This window comes from Emiliania huxleyi (assembly GCF_000372725.1).
Source record: "Emiliania huxleyi CCMP1516 unplaced genomic scaffold EMIHUscaffold_48, whole genome shotgun sequence".
Lineage (NCBI taxonomy): Eukaryota > Haptophyta > Isochrysidales > Noelaerhabdaceae > Emiliania > Emiliania huxleyi.
This window is the reverse complement of record NW_005198391.1, coordinates 423,082-440,280: the sequence shown is the minus strand read 5'-3', so window position 1 is coordinate 440,280 and position 17,199 is coordinate 423,082. Positions and strand designations below refer to the sequence as shown.

The 17,199-nt window shown below is 64.4% G+C and overlaps 5 protein-coding genes across 5 annotated transcripts in view; 2 read left to right on the top strand and 3 right to left on the bottom strand.

Moving 5' to 3' along the window:
* EMIHUDRAFT_464491 (hypothetical protein) overlaps nt 1-1,063 on the bottom strand; it is a gene marked incomplete at both ends in the record, with an annotated part of 2,069 nt that extends 1,006 nt beyond the window's left edge. The window contains one exon of the mRNA XM_005767755.1: nt 209-1,063. Coding sequence (XP_005767812.1) covers nt 209-1,063 — 855 coding nt within the window. The remainder of the gene's footprint in view (nt 1-208) is intronic.
* Nucleotides 1,064-4,251: 3,188 nt separating this feature from the next.
* On the top strand, nt 4,252-6,621 carry EMIHUDRAFT_416249 (hypothetical protein). Its single transcript, XM_005767754.1, has 2 exons — nt 4,252-5,120; nt 5,457-6,621. Exons 1-2 carry the CDS (start codon nt 4,260-4,262, stop codon nt 6,297-6,299), a joined length of 1,704 nt encoding a protein of 567 aa, XP_005767811.1. The 5' UTR covers nt 4,252-4,259; the 3' UTR covers nt 6,300-6,621.
* A 747-nt stretch (nt 6,622-7,368) lies between these two features.
* EMIHUDRAFT_211558 (hypothetical protein) lies at nt 7,369-9,149 on the top strand (the record flags this gene model as incomplete). The annotated part of the gene is made up of 2 exons (XM_005767753.1): nt 7,369-8,734; nt 9,124-9,149. 2 exons carry the CDS (start codon nt 7,369-7,371, stop codon nt 9,147-9,149), a joined length of 1,392 nt encoding a protein of 463 aa, XP_005767810.1.
* Nucleotides 9,150-9,221: 72 nt separating this feature from the next.
* EMIHUDRAFT_436816 (hypothetical protein) lies at nt 9,222-10,584 on the bottom strand. The gene has a single exon (XM_005767752.1). It carries the CDS (start codon nt 10,536-10,538, stop codon nt 9,399-9,401), a length of 1,140 nt encoding a protein of 379 aa, XP_005767809.1. The 5' UTR covers nt 10,539-10,584; the 3' UTR covers nt 9,222-9,398.
* A 4,576-nt stretch (nt 10,585-15,160) lies between these two features.
* Nucleotides 15,161-16,879, bottom strand: EMIHUDRAFT_66364 (putative DEAD/DEAH box helicase; the record flags this gene model as incomplete). The annotated part of the gene is made up of 4 exons (XM_005767751.1): nt 15,161-15,730; nt 15,803-15,865; nt 15,939-16,097; nt 16,160-16,879. The coding sequence occupies 4 exons, from the start codon at nt 16,877-16,879 to the stop codon at nt 15,161-15,163; spliced, it is 1,512 nt and encodes a 503-aa protein (XP_005767808.1).
* Between the last annotated feature and the right edge of the window lie 320 nt (nt 16,880-17,199).

Here is a 17,199-nt window from a genome sequence, read left to right as displayed (position 1 = left end):
CCCTTCCCTTCCCCCTGCCTTCCCGCTACCTACCCCTTCCCCCTTCCTTCCCTTCCCCCTCCCTCCCCCTCCCCTCCCCCCTCCTCCCTCCATCCCCCTTTCCCCTCTTCCCCTCCCTTCCTCCCCCCTTCTCTCCCCGGAGCGAGGGGCGAATCGCTGCCTGCTCGGGGCACCACTGCCGGAAGAGGGCGATGGTGCTCTGCAGCACCTCCTCAGAGTACCCCTTCGCGTCGGGCAGGGAGAGCAACTCCTGGTCGCTCATCGCGCACCGCCGCCGCCCCGCCGCCGCGTCCGTCTCTGGCGCACCGCCTGCACCAGCCGCCGCGTCGGCGCGCTGCGCGCCTCCGCCCCGCGGCGAGGAGCAGCTCGCCTCGTCGTCGCTCAGCCGCTTCGCCGGCCGGCGCACGCGCGGGCCCGCCTCGAGCGGGATCTGGCAGAGCCCGGAATGCTGGTCGGGCAGCGTGCAGCCGTACGAGCCGCACTGCCGCGGCTTGCGCCTCGCCGAGGTCTCGGCGAGCTGATCCGGAGGGACGATGGACAAGCTCACGTCCGGGAGGGTATCCGGCGCGGACGGCTCCGGCGCCACCGGCTGCAGCGCCGGCGGCGGGGCGGCGGGGCGGGGCACCGGCTGCAGCTGCGGCTGCGGCGGCTGCACCGGCTGCACAGGCTGGGCGACGCCTTGAGGGTGCATCGCTCGCCCAAACTGCAGCATGGCCTGCGGCGGCAGTGGCTGAGCCTGTGGCATCGCCATCGGCATTGGCATCGATATGGCCTGAGGATGCGCCACGGCCTGGGCGTGCGGGTGCTGCTGCTGCTGCCAGTGCGGCGGAACCTGGGCGGGCATCGCCATCGACACCTGATGCTGCTGCTGGTGGGGGTGATGCTGCTGCTGCTGCGGGTAGGCTGGGACGACCATCTGTACCGGCTGGTGCGCCATCCCAGCAGCCATCACCGGTTGGCTCATGAACGGGTTGGCCGCGAACGAACTCGCCATCTGCGCCGCCACGGCAGCATGCATCCCCGGCGCCGCGAGGGGGACAGGGAAGCCAGCCGGAGCGGCCATAACACCGGGAACACCGTGCATGACGTGAGGGCGGGCCGCCCCGGCCCAGCCCGGCGGAGGCTGAGCCATCGTTTGCTTGCTGTCTTTCAGGCCACGCTAGGCTGCTGCGAGAGGGAGTGAGTGCGATGTCGCTTGTTGGTCAAAGGGGGATGGGTGGGTTCCCGCGCGCCATGCCCGGGCAGCGCCGTGCCTTTGCTCACCAGAATGGAATGGCCGTTCGCGGGTCGTCCACGGACCACGCGCGCTTCTGTGCGCACTGACCAGAGACCACTGTGGGGGGTCTGGGCACTGCTGGAGGGAGGGAGAGAGAGCCCTACATATGCATTAGGGGGGAGTTTGTTTACTTGGGGATGGGAGCGACGGAAGTCGACGCACGACGGCTAGACCATATGTGCAAGGGAGGGCGCACACTCTGAGATACGAGTCTATACATGTGAGAAAAGTGTATCTAACAGTAATTCTCGCAATCACCCGCCCGCCGTCCCGGCGGGCGGCGGTCCCGCTGCTCGCGCGAATCTCCCTCTTAACCCACCTCTAACATCACAATAGGGAATTCCTAGACAGGAGAGGGAGAGGAGGGAAAAGGGTACATGCCCGGTGATTGATCTCCTTTGTGCTTCTCTTCTTGCTTCTCTTCTTCTTACGTGTAGAGATTAGCAATACCGACAACACAATGCAAACAACCCGCGAGAGATTTTTAGGAAGGAAAACCACAAGCAAACATCTTCCCCTCACACCATCATTTTGCGGCCTGGAGCCCTGCCCTGTTCACGCGCTTCACAATGTAATACGGATGTGTTGTGAGAGAGAATTTTGAAAACCAAGAGAAGAAGTCTCTCTCTCTCTCTCTCTCACTCACTCTCTCTCTCTCTCTCTCTCTCTCTCTCTCTCTCTCTCTCTCTCTCTCTCTCTCTCTCTCTGACGTCAGAGTCTCTTTACAGTCAGTCAGTCAGTCAGTCTTTACACACCTCGTAGCACCGAGGTGCGAGGACGGGCCCACACGCACACATACGCTGCACACGCTTGGCTCGGGAGCCGACACGAGGCACGCTATCACCGGCTGTAGCACTGGGTCCGGACTGCTGGACGCACAGCACACAGCTCACAGGACAGCTCACGAGGGCGTGGCGCTATATAGTGGGTGGGGGTTCGCGGGGACTATTTGGGCCCGGCAGCTTGTCAGTCAGCCCTCATCAGCGAAGGTGGCTAGCTGGGGCCGGCTGGCCGGTCCCGTCGGCGTAGCCAATTGAACTAACTCGACGGTCGGGTCGTCGGCGGGAGGCCTTGCGCGCGTGAGCCGTGAATGTGTTCTCGAGGTTCTCGAGGTGGATATCCTGTGGCCGCATTGGGTAGCGAGGATTGGTGTGTGCGCGATCCACGCAGGCGTGCGTGTTGAGTGTGTAGATGTGCTTGACGGAGAGTGAGTGGCTGCCTGAGGGAGGGTGTAGAGGATGTAGAGTTTGTCCCCGGAGGACTGCTGACGGGGTTGTAGAGATTTCACGTAGACTGAGGGAGGGTGTAGAGGATGTAGAGTGTATGTAGAGCGCTGTATAGCTGTAGAGATGTAGAGCGCTCTGGAGCGCTGTAGAGCTGTAGAGCTCTATATCCGCCGCGTGACGATGCGGGTGCGTTGTAGAGCGATGTAGAGGCGCTCTACAACGTACAATCTCTGCGCTGTAGCGCTGTAGAGCTCTACATCCGCCGCGGGACGAACTGCCTGCGTTGTAGAGCGATGTAGAGGCGCTCAACAACGTGAAATCTCTACGGACTGCGCGCTCCGCTTTTCGAACCACCAAAACTCGCGGCACCCAGGTGCCGGTGCCGGTGCAGGTGCCACACACAAGTTTGCGCCCGGCCCTCTATCTAGCGCCGCGCGCTGGCCCCGGCTGCGTCCCCGCGTGGCCTGCCCGATGGCGTGGTGCCCGCCCTCCAGCTCCACCCACCTCCCCGCGCGGGGCCGCTCCGGGGCGACCCGGGCGCCCTCCGACCAAACTGTCACACTACTATCATACTACAACAAACTCTACATCATAAGCGGCGAACGAGGCACGGTCGCTCTCCGACATGAGGCGCGTTGCACTTGCCAGTGCTGCCCTGGCCTTCTGTCTGCCCGCCCAATGGGTGGGAGGTGCCTCTGCTGCTGTGGCATGCCTCACGGCTGCGACTGGCCGGCGCCTCGGCGCGTCAGCTCGGCTCGGCGTAGCAATAGTGGCCAGCGCAACTCGCCTGGAATCAACGCTCAGCCAGGAGCTCCCGCACGCGCTGGCGCGAGTCATGGCGCATGCAACGCGTCTGAATGCTCGCCTCGCCTCGCGCAAATGCGACCGTCCTCGCAGCCGACAGTCCACCGCCTGCTAAAGAAGCACTGCGACGAATGCGGCACCGGCGACGCATGGCAGGCTGGTCATGACGCAGTTATAGGGTGTTGTGTGCCGTCAGAGTGACTCACTGTGTGTCAGGGATAGTCAGGGCCGTCCATCAGAGCTCCAGCAAGCTCGGAGACACCCCATTAGTGCGACTCGACCTTTTTGAGTCACTGCCTTCCAGGCGGGTTGGCTGTATAGAGCCTCTACAACAAACTCTACAGCAAAATCGCGCTCTACATCGCTCTACATCGGACTCACATCGTCCCGGATGTAGAGCTCTCTCTACAGCTCTACAGCGCTCCAGAGCGCTCTACATCTCTACAGCTCTACAGCGCTCTACACTCTACATCCTCTACACCCTCCCTCAGGTGAGTGAGTGCGCTATGAACGTGAACACAACAAACACATGAGAGAGAGAGAGATTTGTTGTTGTTGTTGCACATGAGTGTGAGTGCGCTTGGCCTTGGGGGCGGCGGGTGAGTGTGCTGCAGCCGAGTGCAGATTGATTGATTCTCGACTTGATTCTCCGTCCGGCCGGCAACCTAACTAACTAAGCAAACGGTCAAAGCAACAACCACACCCAGACAGACAGAGTCAGACAGGAAGAAAGAATTTGAGAAAGAAAGAAAGAATCGCATAGCAAAGGCAGCCAGCGGTTTCTCTTTGTCTTCCTTAGTGCAGGACGCCCGCAAACGCAGCGCAGGACGCGTCTGCACTGCAGGGGTCGCGCGTTGCATCCACCTTTCTGCCCGACGCATGCATTCAGGGGATCATTGGCGCCCATAATTCACCGCCATCCGAACGCCAAGGTCGTAAGGAGTGCCACAACCATGCGACCCATCACCTGTCCGCGCGTCCGGCCGGCGCTGGGCCGATGCGCCTCGGCCATACGCCACACATCGGGTCGCATCTCGACCCAGCTCGGGCGTGGGAGGCGTGCGGCCTCGAGGTCAGTCTCCTTTGGGGGCGAGGGCCCGGGCGGCGAGCAAGAGGCTCCCGGCTGCCTCGCCCGGCTCCTCCTCTTCATCCTGAGTGGGTTCGGGCTGCGGCCCTTTATGCGCAGCCTCAACGACGCCTACGGCTGGCGCTACAGCGCGTCCGTGGTCGCGCAGTACGGCCTCAACCAGGGCGCCGGCATGAACCTGCTCCTGCTCTCGATCAAGTTCTACGCCTTCTCGGCGCTCAAAATAGAGACGGCGGAGTGGGGCCGGCTGCAGGGCTTCTCGGCCATCCCCTGGCAGCTCAAGGCGCTGTTTGGCATCCTCTCCGACACGCTCGCCGTCCGCGGCCTCCACCGCTCGCCGTACCTCATCCTCGGCGGCCTGCTCGGCTTCACCGGCGCACTCATGCTCACCGTGCTTCCGGCCTCGATGCTGCCCGCCGCGGGCCTGGCGCTCCTGCTGCTCCTATGTAACCTGAACGTTGCGATGGGCGATGTTGTCGTCGACGCCACCATCGCCGTCAAGTGCCGGGAGGTGCCGGAGCGCGCGGCGCAGCTGCAGAGCCTCTCCTGGGGCGCGTTCGGCCTCTTCGGTGCCGTCGCCGTCGCCTGCGGGGGCTACATGGTCGAGTACGCCTCGCCGCGCCTTCCCTTTGGCCTCTCGGCCGGCTGCGCCTGCGCCGTCCTCGTCCCCGCCGCCCTCGGCTGGCTCGAGCGCAGGGAGGGCTCGGCACGCCCGTGGTTCCGCTGCGTGATGAGCGAGCTGTGCGCGGACCGCACCGGCAGCCTCGTCCTCCTCGCTGCCCTCATCGTCGGCGTCTATTCGGTCGCCCTCGGCACGATTCAGCTGGCGATCGGAGGCTCCAACCCGACGGCAGTCGCCGCCATCACCGTGGCTGGCAACTGCACCCTTTGCGTGCTGCTCTATGCCGTGCTGCGCCGGGTGGACGCGGTCATGGCCAAGGCCATCCTCTTTGCGTTTCTGCGGGGCGCCATCGTGCCGTCGACGGAGATCCTCTTTGCGTGGTCCCACGACCCGTCGAAGGGCGACACGCGGTGCTGGACCGAGGACGAGTGCGAGGCGGAGTTCTGCCCCTCCAACACGACGGATATACTCCCGGTCGACTGGGAGCAGGCGGACTTCCGCGCGGCCGAAAACACTACGTGCTACGTCGACCCACTGAGCACGACGGAGCTGGTGTGCGGCTGGTCGAAAGCGCGCGAGTACCCCTGCCTGCAGCCGAGCGTCTACAGCTGGCTCGGGGTCGCGAGCATGCTCTCCATCGTGGCGGGCACTACGCTCTACTCCTCGTACTTTGTCCGCTGGCGCTTCCGCACGATGCTGGCGTCGGCGCAGCTCTTCCTCGCGCTCACGGGCATCGTCGACCTCATCTTTGTCACCCGCCTCTGGGCGAGCTGGCTTCCAGACTGGGCGCTGATCCTCTTCGGCGACACCGTCTTCACAACCATCGTCGACCGGCTCGGCGACATGGCCTTCTTCATCTTCTGCGCCAAGCTCTGCCCGCCAAAGGTCGAGGGCTCGATGTTTGCCCTCCAGATGGGTCTGTCCAACTTTGGCAGCAACGCCGGCCTGTACTTGGGCACGGCCATCCTCGAGATCTTCTACCCGAAGCTTCACGCGCCCGAGTTTGAGGGTCTCACCTCCTATATTACGCTGCGCTCCGCCCTGCGCCTCCTGCCCATCCTTCTCGTCCCCTTCCTCGTGCCGCGGGGGCGGCCGAGCGACTCGGCCAAGGAGCTCGGCGCCGGACAAGCCATCACAGCAGAGGCGGACGAGGAGGAGCAGGGCGTGGAGGAGAAGACGGACCTGTCCCATCGCACCTCTGTGGAGGCTGGAGACGAGGAGGCAGCTGCTGCCGACGACAACGACGACGTCGACGATAGTAATGCCGCCGAGCAAAAGGTGTAAGTGCTGCTGGGGGTGCATCGGAGAATCGGGCGCGCAACTCTTATTGCTGCGGAGCGCCCACAACTCGTTGTGCTGCGCGCGCTGTGCCGGGAACGTGGCCTGACAGTGATCGGTGTTGGCTGTCGATCAGGACTGTGGACGGGAACACAGCTGTGGGCGGTCTGGGGTGGGGTCAGTTCATACATGTGCATGCGGTTTGCGCGCTTGCTGGAGCTTGTCGTGCAGAGAGGCGCGTGACACCAGGGAGAGAGGAGACGCGGTCTCTGCGGCAGAGGCCCGTAGCTTATTTGGTTGTATATTTTGCGTCTGAAACCTCCACTCAGACCACGTGCAGAGGACCGAATCGGCCCGGCATCAGCACCGCGACCACCAGCCGGCGCCGCCGAGGCTGAGCCGCAGCCCGCAGGGCGGCGCGCGGGCCCCGCAGGCCCCGCATTCACCCCGCAGCTCACACAGTGCCGACGAGTCAATGCTCAGACTCCGAAGGTGCTGTTGTCTGATTCTCCGTGTAGCTCACGCAAACTGCACGGTGAGAACAGGTTTGACATGCTGTGAAGAATTTGGCGTGTCAATCACTGACTTGCCCACCCTGCTCTGCCATGCAGAACCGTGCGCAGTGCCGCCTTGCGCGAGAAGAGGCTATCCAGGAGGCGCGCGGGGCGCTCTGTAGCCGCCCGCCAGGTGATCTCGCACTCGCTCCGGTAGACCAGCGTCGGCGCGTCTGCTCCTTCCCCCAGTGACACACTCACCACCAGTGCAGCCGCCGTCGCCGGGACGGGGCGGGCCATTGTTGGGCGGGAGAAGCACACGCTAAACTCACACACGCCAAGCTGCTGGATGTGGTGGCTGTACTCTAGCTGCCAGCTCTGAACCAGGTCGGAGACCGCGTCGAAAGACTCCTTGGAGCATGCCGGCATTGGACTAGTCGAAGGGATCGGTTACATATTCGCGCGTTCTTTCTTTTTGGGTTTGAGGACGTCCCCCTCTGTTGGGGAGGAGACAGAAGAAAAAAAGCGGCGGCAGACCCCGGCGTTGTTCTGAGACAGGGTGCGCGCACTCCACTCATGCAATGTCGGGAGGAGCTCAGCCTCGCTCCTCGGACTCGTGCCGTCGTGCCATCCTACACCTCGACGCGGATTGCTTCTACGCGCAGGTTGAGGCCCGGCGGCTCAAGCTTCCGGAGGGTGCGCCCTGTGCGGTGCAGCAGTGGGGCGGCCTCCTCGCCGTGTCCTACTCTGCGCGCCCGTTCGGTGTCAAGCGTGGGATGAAGGTGGCCGAGGCGCTGGCCCTGTGCCCCGGCCTGCACATTCCGCACGTCGCAACCATCGGCGGCGGCGAGAGCGGAGACGCCGCCTCGCCTGACCGAGCAACGACCAAGGTGTCGCTCGATCGCTACCGGGAAGAGTCGCGAAAGATCGTGGATGCTCTCGAGCAGCAGCTCGAAGCGGACGCCAGCGCCGCCGGCTGTGCCGCCGCGACCCTGGAGCGCGCCTCGATTGACGAGGTGTACGTGGATGTGACGGCTCTGGCAGCAGAGGAGCTGGAGAGCAGGCCGCCAGATTCGACGGGGGCGGCAGGCGACGCGGCGGAGGGCGAGTGGCGCTGTGACGCGGTCGATCCATGGGACCAGCTCCTCGTCGGCGCCGCCGCTGTGTGTTCACGGCTGCGAGATGCGGTGTGGCAGCGGGCGGGCTACCGCCTCTCCGCGGGCATCGCGCACACCAAGCTGGTGGCCAAGCTCGCGTCGGCACGCCGGAAGCCCAACCAGCAGACGGTTGTGCCGCGCGCGGCGGTGCACCTCCTGCTCGGAGAGGCGCCGCTGCGCAGCGCCCGTGGCCTCGGTGGCAAGCTCGGCGAGGAGGTCGCCGCCGCACTGCCTTGCGTGGGCAGTATCGCGGGGCTCGCGGCCGTGGGAGAGGAAGAGCTGTGCCGCCTCTTTGGGCGGGAGAGCGGCAGGTGGCTGTACGAGGTTGGCGCGGGCGAGCTGGACGAGGCGGTGCGCGCCTGCTCGGCGCCAAAGAGCCTGAACGCGCTCAAGTCCTTCCGGCCGACGAGCGAGCACGCCGAGGTGGGCCGGTGGCTCCGCCTCCTCGCGGAGGAGCTGCTCGAGCGCGTGGCGGAGGACTCGGCGCGGCACCGCCGGACGCCGCGCACGCTGAAGCTGCACTGGCGCGGCTCACTCGACGCGGGCCACCTCCGAAACTGGACCGCAGGCCGCGTCGGCGAGCTGACGCGCGTCGCGTCTCGCCAGTGCCCCTTCCCGCCGCAGGGCCGCAGGGGCCCGGAGCAGGTGGTGGACGCCGCTCTCCGCCTGCTGCTGCCACAGGGGTGCCAGACCGCGCCCCTCCCCACCCTCACGCGGCTCGGCCTCTCGTGCGGTGACTTCGCGCCCATCGCCGCGCGCTCCATCGCCAGCATGCTGCAGGAAGGCGGCCGTGGTGCGGCGGCGACGGCGGCGGCGGCAGCGCCGGCGGCAGCGCCGGCGGCAGCGCCGGCGGCAGTCCCGGAGGCGCTGGTGGCAGCAGCAACGACGACAGCGGCGTCAACGGCACTACCGACGAAGGCGGCGACGGCTGCGGTGGCGACGACGGCGGCGCTGGTGACGACGGCGGCGGTGGCGACGGAGGCGAGGGGCGCCTCAAGCGGGCGACCGTTCGAGCGGCGGTCGTCGCATCAGGACGTGGAAAGCGGCAGGGCGAGCGGCAGCTCCCTCACGATCGCACAGCACTTTGCGCGGATGAAGCGCGGGCGCGACGAGCAGAGCGATCGCGAGCTCGAAGCCGTCTGGGCATGCACGCGCTGCACTTTTCGGCACGAGTCGGAGGCGAGCCGGGGGTTCCTCAGTTGTGAGATGTGTGGAGAGCCTCGTGGCGGGTAGTACGTGTATGGTTGCGTGGAGGAGTCGAGGAGAAAAGGTTGTGAGGCACACGATAGGTTATAACAGAGCAAATGTACGAGAACGTGCTGCGCTGGACCTGGAGAGTCGTCCCGGCTGCGCGGCTCCCCCCCGCCCATCTGCTATCTGCATCTCTCCTGGACTAGCCGCATCTATATTCTATTGTTAACGCTTACGGCTCTAGTAGCTGGTCGAGTTATTCTTCAATCGACACTGCCCTCCGACAGCTCGACTCTGAGCGGCCCGTCGTCTATCGCTGCACCGAGCGCCTCGCCTTTGATGGCCTCCTCGCCCCAGCGTACGCGGCGCGCAAGGACACGCACTCCCGCCTGCTGCGCCTCGCGCAGATACCGCGCAAACGAGGGGCAGGCCTCCTCGTTTGGCCGAAAGTAGGTTGCGTCGCTGCGGACGACGATGAAGAGGACGCACGCGCGGAGCGGCGGCGACGACTCGGCCTTCGTCCCTTCCGGCGGAGCCTCGCGCTTCTCGCCCCTCGCGATGGCCGTCAGCTCGCGCACGTGCTTGATGGCGCGCGCTGAGACCACCTTCTCGCCGTCGGGCCCCTTTTGGTTCGAATTTCCCCACGGGAAGATGGCGGCGCGGGCGTAGGGCGACCCTTTGCCGAGGAAGACACACTTGCGGTTCGGGAAGCGCTCGGGCGGCGAGATGGCGGGGTCGTAGTCTGTGTCGACCACAGTCTTGACCTCGAGAATGGTCTTGCTGCGGTCGCGGTGCGTGAGAAGAAAGTCGCAGCGCATGTCTGTCCCCGCCACGTTGGGAACCTCGCGCTCGATCTTCGCGATCTCGCCCAGCTCGCTCTCCAAGGAGCCGCCGGCGATGAGCGCGTTCGCAGCCTTCTCTCCCAGGCTCGGGTGCGCTCCTACCCAGCACCCGCCGCCCGCGGCGCTTGCGTTCTCCGGCTCTGTGCAGCGCAGCAGCTTGAGGATGAACTCGCACTTTGGCGTGCCGTACTTACCCACCACGTCAGGCCCGATCGGCAACTTTGTCGCCTTGTCGATCTGGGTCTTGAGAAGGACGGCCGCGCCTGGCACACATTTGCCACCCATGTCCATGGACGGCATGTGCGCAATCGCGACCCGGCCGTCCGACAGCTGGACATCGCCAACGTACGGCGACTTGTTTCGGGCGGATGGTCGCCGGAGGACAACGCCGGGCACGAGCGAATCCTCGTCGGCCAATGCAAAGAGCGGCTGCGGCGCACGGGCGCTCAACGCCAGAGCGGCGATGGCTGTTTTGGCTGCCACCGGAGCCACCGCTGAGGCAGTGCGCTTTGCAGCAGAAGCAGCACGAGTGGTGCGCGGCTCGCGAGCCCGCTTTGACATCGCGACGCCAGCTGTCGCGACGCTGAGCGACCTGATGTTCGCCAACCAACCAAGAAGCCCGGGCGATCGCCGGCCGGCGCCGGGCTGCCGCCGCCGACTAGGAGTTGCGCGGAGCTTTCGAGTTTTTCTTTTTTAATGTGCAGTGGGTCAGGTTTAGCACGGCAACAGCTTATCCTTCGCTCTCAAGCCTCAAGGCAGCAAAGTGGACCCCCTCTCCGGATCCCACACGAAGATTGGTGCAACTGACAAGTTCTGAGAGAGAAGTGTAGAAGTGTTTTTTCAAGTTCTGTGATTATGTGTGAGCTCTGAAGATTTCCATCGAGTAAACTGCTCTGTGCTCGTCCTCCCATCGAGGACGGTGGACGTTTGCCCCAGCTTCGCTGTTCGGTCGGCCGACCTTGTCAGCTCGCGACTGTGACTGTAAGCTGTGAGGGACGCCCGCAGGCTCGCAACTGTGCGTAGAACGGAGGATGCCCCGTATTCTCCCGAAGCCGCTCAAGGAGTGCGGTCGGGCGACGAGATCCGCGGCATCCTCAAAATCTAATCTTTCTCGATTTTGATGCCGACAAGGATGGCCAGATTGATGAGAAAGAGATGGAGCACCTTGCGAAGGCAATGGGTGTCGATGATGGCGTCAAGTACACCAAGGACGGCAAGATCGACCCGATGGAATTCTTCGCATTCTATTCCGGGGGTGCTCGCCGGCAGAGGCATCTATCGCATTTGTCGATCACGCACAGCAGTTCGACGCACTAAAGGGGAAAGGCTCGCTGCACCGACCGGGAGATCAAGGACATCATGGCCATTTTCAAACAGTTTGACAAAGATGGGGACGGCACATCGGGCCTCCGCTGATGGTCGTTTAGACATGGCCGAGGCCGACCAGCTCGTCAAGGACGGCGTGGTCTCGCGTGCGGAGTTTTTCAAGTTCTACACCGGCTGTTCAGACGAGGAGGCGCAAAAGGTGTTTAAGCAAGCATCGTTCGGCGCCGCGGCTTAGCTCACAGCTGCGGGGACCGGGAAGTGCTGGCCATTCTGTTTCATCCGCTCCCGAGAGATTTCCCGCACAACATGCGAGTTGTGCTCCATGACAGAGCTCGTTGGACTGTCATGTCGGCCTTATCAATGAGAGAGAGAAGCGACACCCTAGCGCCTTTGTGTCGTCACACGCGCCCCGCCGCCCGGCCCCGCGCACCGCGAACACATCGCATCGCCCTTCGCCCTTCCGCCGCCCGCCCCCCCGCCACCGCGCACAGAAAGAGAGACACACACTTACACGGTGCTTTACACACTTCGTCCCGGTAACTCGTCCGGGGCGTTCTGCAAAGAAGCGCGCCCGGTAGCCAAGCCATGCACCGGGTTTGCGGGGCGCATGTATGTGGGCTGTGGTCCTGGTGGACACTCATCCGCGCCTCTGAGCTCGTGCCCGTGCGGCCGCGCAGCAGCAAAACACCGCCCAACACATGAGGATGTGTACGAGCAGCAGAGCGGCGACAGCCGAGGCTGCCTCCATCTGTTGCAATCCGGAAAGGTGTCCTTTGCTGCCGATGGACTGCAGCAGCCGGAACCACGACGGTAGTTTGACGTGGTGCAGGGATTGGATCCGCTGGACGCCAGCTGCCCAAGAGCCCTTGGCGATGCCATGGCGGGTGAAGCCGAGCGCTCCCATCAAGGGGATGACGACCATGTCACGGCTCAGCACCACCGCGGGGACGAGGATGGTGGCGAGGAGGACCACGGCCTTGATAAGCCGGCACCGACGTAGCACCGAGGGGCCGTCGACCAGTCTGACATAGGGTGTGGTGTGAGCCTCGGCTCGCGTCTCTGCCAAGAGGGCGGAGGAATCGGTCGCGCACCTCGCCTCCTCCAAGTTGCGCACCCTCTCGAGCAGCGACAGGTCGGGCCCGAGGCTAGGCCCAGGCACGAGCACTCGCACACACCCGGGCGAGGCTCTTGCTCCGATGACCCGCCCGAAGGCGAGCGACCGGCGCTTATCGTCGAGCACATCCGTCGGCAGCGCGACTGCGCGCCCGTCGCCGAGGCCGGATGGCACGAGCAGCGCACCCTCGGGCGCCGCTCCAGACACCTTGACGTCGACCTGCCCGAGAAGAGCAACCACGTTGCCCTTACCCGCGTCAACTGCGTCGTGCGGTCTCCCGCCCTCTAGACACGGCCTGGTGCTCACCACAAAGTAGCCCACATCGCGTGGAGGCGACTCCTTGTCAAACGTAGGGCCGCGACTGATCTTGTCTCCCTCGCACAGCATCACCACGTCGCCCGCGCCGATCGGCTCGTTGACGTTTACGCGGCAGAACCACTCGGCTACATCCGCGTCTGGCGATGTGACCCGGCCAATAATCTCTCCTTCGACCTTGAGATCGCCGCGCACCGTGAGCTGACCGCCAATCGAGGCGTCGCCCTCCACGTCGAGGTTGCGAGAGGAAGATGCGCCTGGTGCGGAGCTAGCGTTTGGCCGTGGTCGCTTCGACTGTGCCTGGCCCTTGTGTGCGACGATCGTCACAAGTGAGACTTTCGGCTTGATGTCGGAGAAGTCCGTCTTTGACGACGGGGACCGCTTGGGCAGTTCGAGGCCAATCTTCGTCTGCACGCTCCTGTAGAAGGAGATGCTGAGCTTCTCTCTCAATGTCGTGTCCTGCGGTGACCCGGTGGTCTTCAGAATCGCCGATGACTCGCACGGATAAAGCGTTCCCGACCCAGGGCCCGACGTCGTGACTTGTGGCGTGCCTCGCTCGCTCCTCGTCTCGTGCATCAAGAACTGAAGCGATGGTGGTGGAGCCTCCAGGCGGACCTCCGGGTGCGCCGGAATGAGATGGCCGAGCTCGTCTCGACGTTGAAGGAGCTGCAAAGCGTCTTTCATGGTCGGACTTTCGCCCGACTGAAGAGAAGCGCGCACACGAGCAACTACAGCATCAATGCCGTCGCGTGTCGACGCGACAACCATCGGACCAGGCAACGCGAGCGTTGCCGCTGGCGCTTGCACGTCGATTTCCGGGAACATCTGCGGCAGCTGGCCGCATGGAGGCGCGGAGCTCGCAAACAGGTCTTCACCGCTGCCGACACCATCCAGAGGCGGCAGGTCGTCAAAGTCGTCGCCCATACACTGACAAGAGCGCGGCTATCAGGCTTGTGGCGGATCGTGACACGACTTTTGACCTCCGGTCACTTTCGTCAAAAAGAGGGCGCCATTCACACAAAACCTAGACAAAAACGCGTAGGGATATGCCGGAAGTCTCTCGAATTTTTGCGATCTCAAACTCTTGTTGGTTAATAAAAATCTCTCTCAGAAACTCAAAAAGCGCAAAACAAAACAAACAAAAAGCCCAACCAAAGGCCCAGAAGAGCGGCCATTCACGAGGCGTTTTATAACCCAAACTCTGGTGTTGCGTGGGGCGTGTCAATAGATTTATATGCCTGAGGGCGGCTTGCGCCCAGTTGAACGCTATTGTGCTCCGCGCGCCTCCCGCGCGGCTGTTTTCATGATCACCGATAAATAAATAAAATGAATAAAACGGTCAAACTGTGGAGACGAGATGGGATTTAGGGACTGTACATGTGTCCCGGCCCTGCACGATCTTGGTGCGCCATATGACTTTCACGCTTTTATTTTCACATATTTCAGCTCAGCGAGAGGACCCAGACGCCACTCTCGCCAGAGCACACACACACACACACACACACACACACACACACACACACACACACACACACACACACACACACACACACACACACACACACACACACACACACACACACACACACACACACACACACACACACACACACACACACACACACACACACACACACGCTCTCCGGACGACCCCGGCTAGTCGCCGACCACACCCATAAAGAACCCTGCACAAAGATCGCACGGGCGGGGACCTGTTCCTTTTTACCCATCTCACAGTAGAGAGGTGTCCGTTTTTAATTTTATTCATTTATTTTTCACGAGAGTCGAGAGGATTACTCTCGTGACGAAAAACGACCAACGCACCGGGCGCCTGCCCGAGAACTTGAGTTCGAATACGTAGGAGGCATCAGAGCAAAATTGAGCCCGCTCAGGTGTGAAAAAATATAAGGGTCAACTCGCCGATTTCGAACCGGAGGCCACTCGACCATCGAGGTGCCACCGGCCGACCTCAGCAGAGTAGATGTTCGTGGACCGGTAGCGTCGATACCCGTAGCACATTACCGAGGGAACACACACACACCGACGCCCGAAGTGCCAAGAAGGACGTCATCGTACGAAACCTCAGAAGCGAGAAGGCCATGGGCGCCGAGAAGAGGACAAAGAAAGCCGTCGCACCCCCTCCTTGCGCAGTGTCCCCCGCTATGTGTCGCCGATTGGGGCACGCTATCCTGCGCAGGGGCAGGGCAAGCGGGGGCGGGGGGCAGTCCCATCTCTCCTGTGTACGGGTGGGTTCTGTCTCCAGTCCGTCGGAGGGGGGCAAGAAGCTACACGGCTCTCTAAGAATATTTTTGATTTTTACACGAGAGGAGGAGCGTGCCGCGTGCGAAGTTCAGTCGCGGGGGGGCGGGACAGCTTTTAGGATAGCTCAGCGGAGGAGCGCGCGAAGTTCAGTCGCAGGGGGGAAGACTCACCTCCGCCCCTTGCCCTTTCCACCACCCTTGCCGCCCTTCTTCCACCCGCCCTTTCCTCCGCCCTTTCCTCCCCCCTTGCCGCCTCGCTTGTCGATCGTCTTGCGCGGGCCTCCGCCACCGCCGCCGCCGCCGCCGCCGCCGCCGCCGCCGCCGCCGCCCCCTCCGCCTCCGATGATGAGCCCGCGCACGCCCTTCAGTCCCATCTTCCCGACCGTCTTCGCCTCGAGGGCGGGCGGCGAGTCGAGCTGCAGCACCGTCGAAGCGAACACGTTGGCGCGACGGACCAGCTCCTCCTTGGACCAGCCGAGCCGCTTGCTGAAGGTGTTGTAGAAGCCGAGCCACGCGCTGTACGAAGACTGCTTTGTGCCGGCGGGCACCTGCGCGAGCGCCGCGCCAATCGCCTGCCCGGCCGCCGCCGCGTCGGCGGCGGTCGCCGCCCGCCGGCTGCTGATCGGCAGGTCCGCAACGAGGCGGAGGAAGGGCGCCTCCTCCTCCGCGAGCAGCAGGTATCCGCCGCCCGCCTTGCCGGCGCGGCCGGTGCGGCCGATGCGGTGGATGTACTGCGCCTGAGGGCAAGCTCCGAGGCGGGTCACGGAAACAGGCTCCCGCGTGCCGACCTGCGGCGGGTGCGCTGCGACCTTCTCGGACGGCATCCCGACCTGCACCACGGCGGTGACGTCCGGGTAGTCCATCCCGCGCGCCTGCGGGACGTGCCGTGGGTCACGGACCTGTCGCCGGCGAGCGCTGGTCCCGTCCCATCCCGCGCGCCGAGACGTCCGACGAGAACATGATCAGGTTGTCGCCGTCGCGGAACTGGTCGGCGACACGCGTGCGCTGCGCCTGCGACTTGCGGCTGTGCATCTCGAGCACCGGCATCCCCGCGAGCGCGAACGCCTCCGAGTAGAGCTGCGTCAGCCGCGCCTGTGGGCATGTCTCGGACGTGTCGCACGTGTCCTGGACGTGTCCTGCAAAGGTTGCGTCAGCCGCGCGGTGACGAAGAAGACGACGAGCTTGTAGGGCGGGTCGAGGGTGAGCGAGCGCAGCAGCAGCAGGAGCTCGGCCGCCTGGCTTGCGAGCGGCGTGACGGTGACGCTCTGCGCCACGTGCGCGTTTGTCTGCTCCGCCTCCTCGCCGACCGTGTCGACGAGCGTCGCGTCTCGCGTCGCAAACTGCGCCACCTTGAGCACGTCCTTTGGCAGGGTCGCGGAGAAGAGGAGGGTCTGCCGCGTGGCGGCGGAGGGCCGGAGCGCGTCGAGGATGCGCAGCACGTCGGGCCGGAACCCCATCTCGAGCAGCTGGTCTGCCTCGTCGAAGATGAGCACCTCCAGCCCCGCGGCGAGGCCGGCGAGGCCGTGGTTGGCGAGCAGGTCGTTGAGCCGGCCGGGCGTGCCGACCAGCAGCGCGGGCGGGCTCGACGAGAGTCGGCTGGCGTCCGCGTTGACGTTCGTGCCGCCGACGACGCAGTACGACGCGAGGGCCGGCTTGTGGAACGTGATGAGCTGCTCCGCCTCCTCACGGATCTGGTAGGCGAGCTCGCGCGTCGGCGAGATGGCGAGCGCCCGCACGCCGCGGCCGCGGCCGCCGCCGCCCCCAGCCAGCCGCTCGATGGTGGGCAGCAGGAAGCCGATGGTCTTGCCCGTGCCCGTCTTGGCCTTTGCAATCACATCCTTGCCCGTCAGCGCCACGGGAAGCGTCTGCTCCTGCACCAGCGTCATCGTCTCGTAGCCGAGAACCTCGTGGATCGCGCGCTGCGTCGCCGCCGAGAGCGGCAGCGCGACAAAGGCGGCCTGCGTCAGGTGCGCGCGCGTCGTGCTGGAAGTGCGAGAGAGCGGGTTCGCCTTCTTCTTCTCGGCCCGCTCGGCCGCCTTGGCCTCCGCTCGCCTGGCCTCGTTGGCGAGCCGCTGCTGCTTCATCGAGGCGCCTGCGTCGCCACTCGAGCCGCCTCGGTTGCCACGGTTCTTTTTGCCCATCGCTGTGGAGGGCGGTGGAGGGCGGTGGAGGGCGGTGGAGGGCGGTGGAGGGCGTGGAGGGCGGC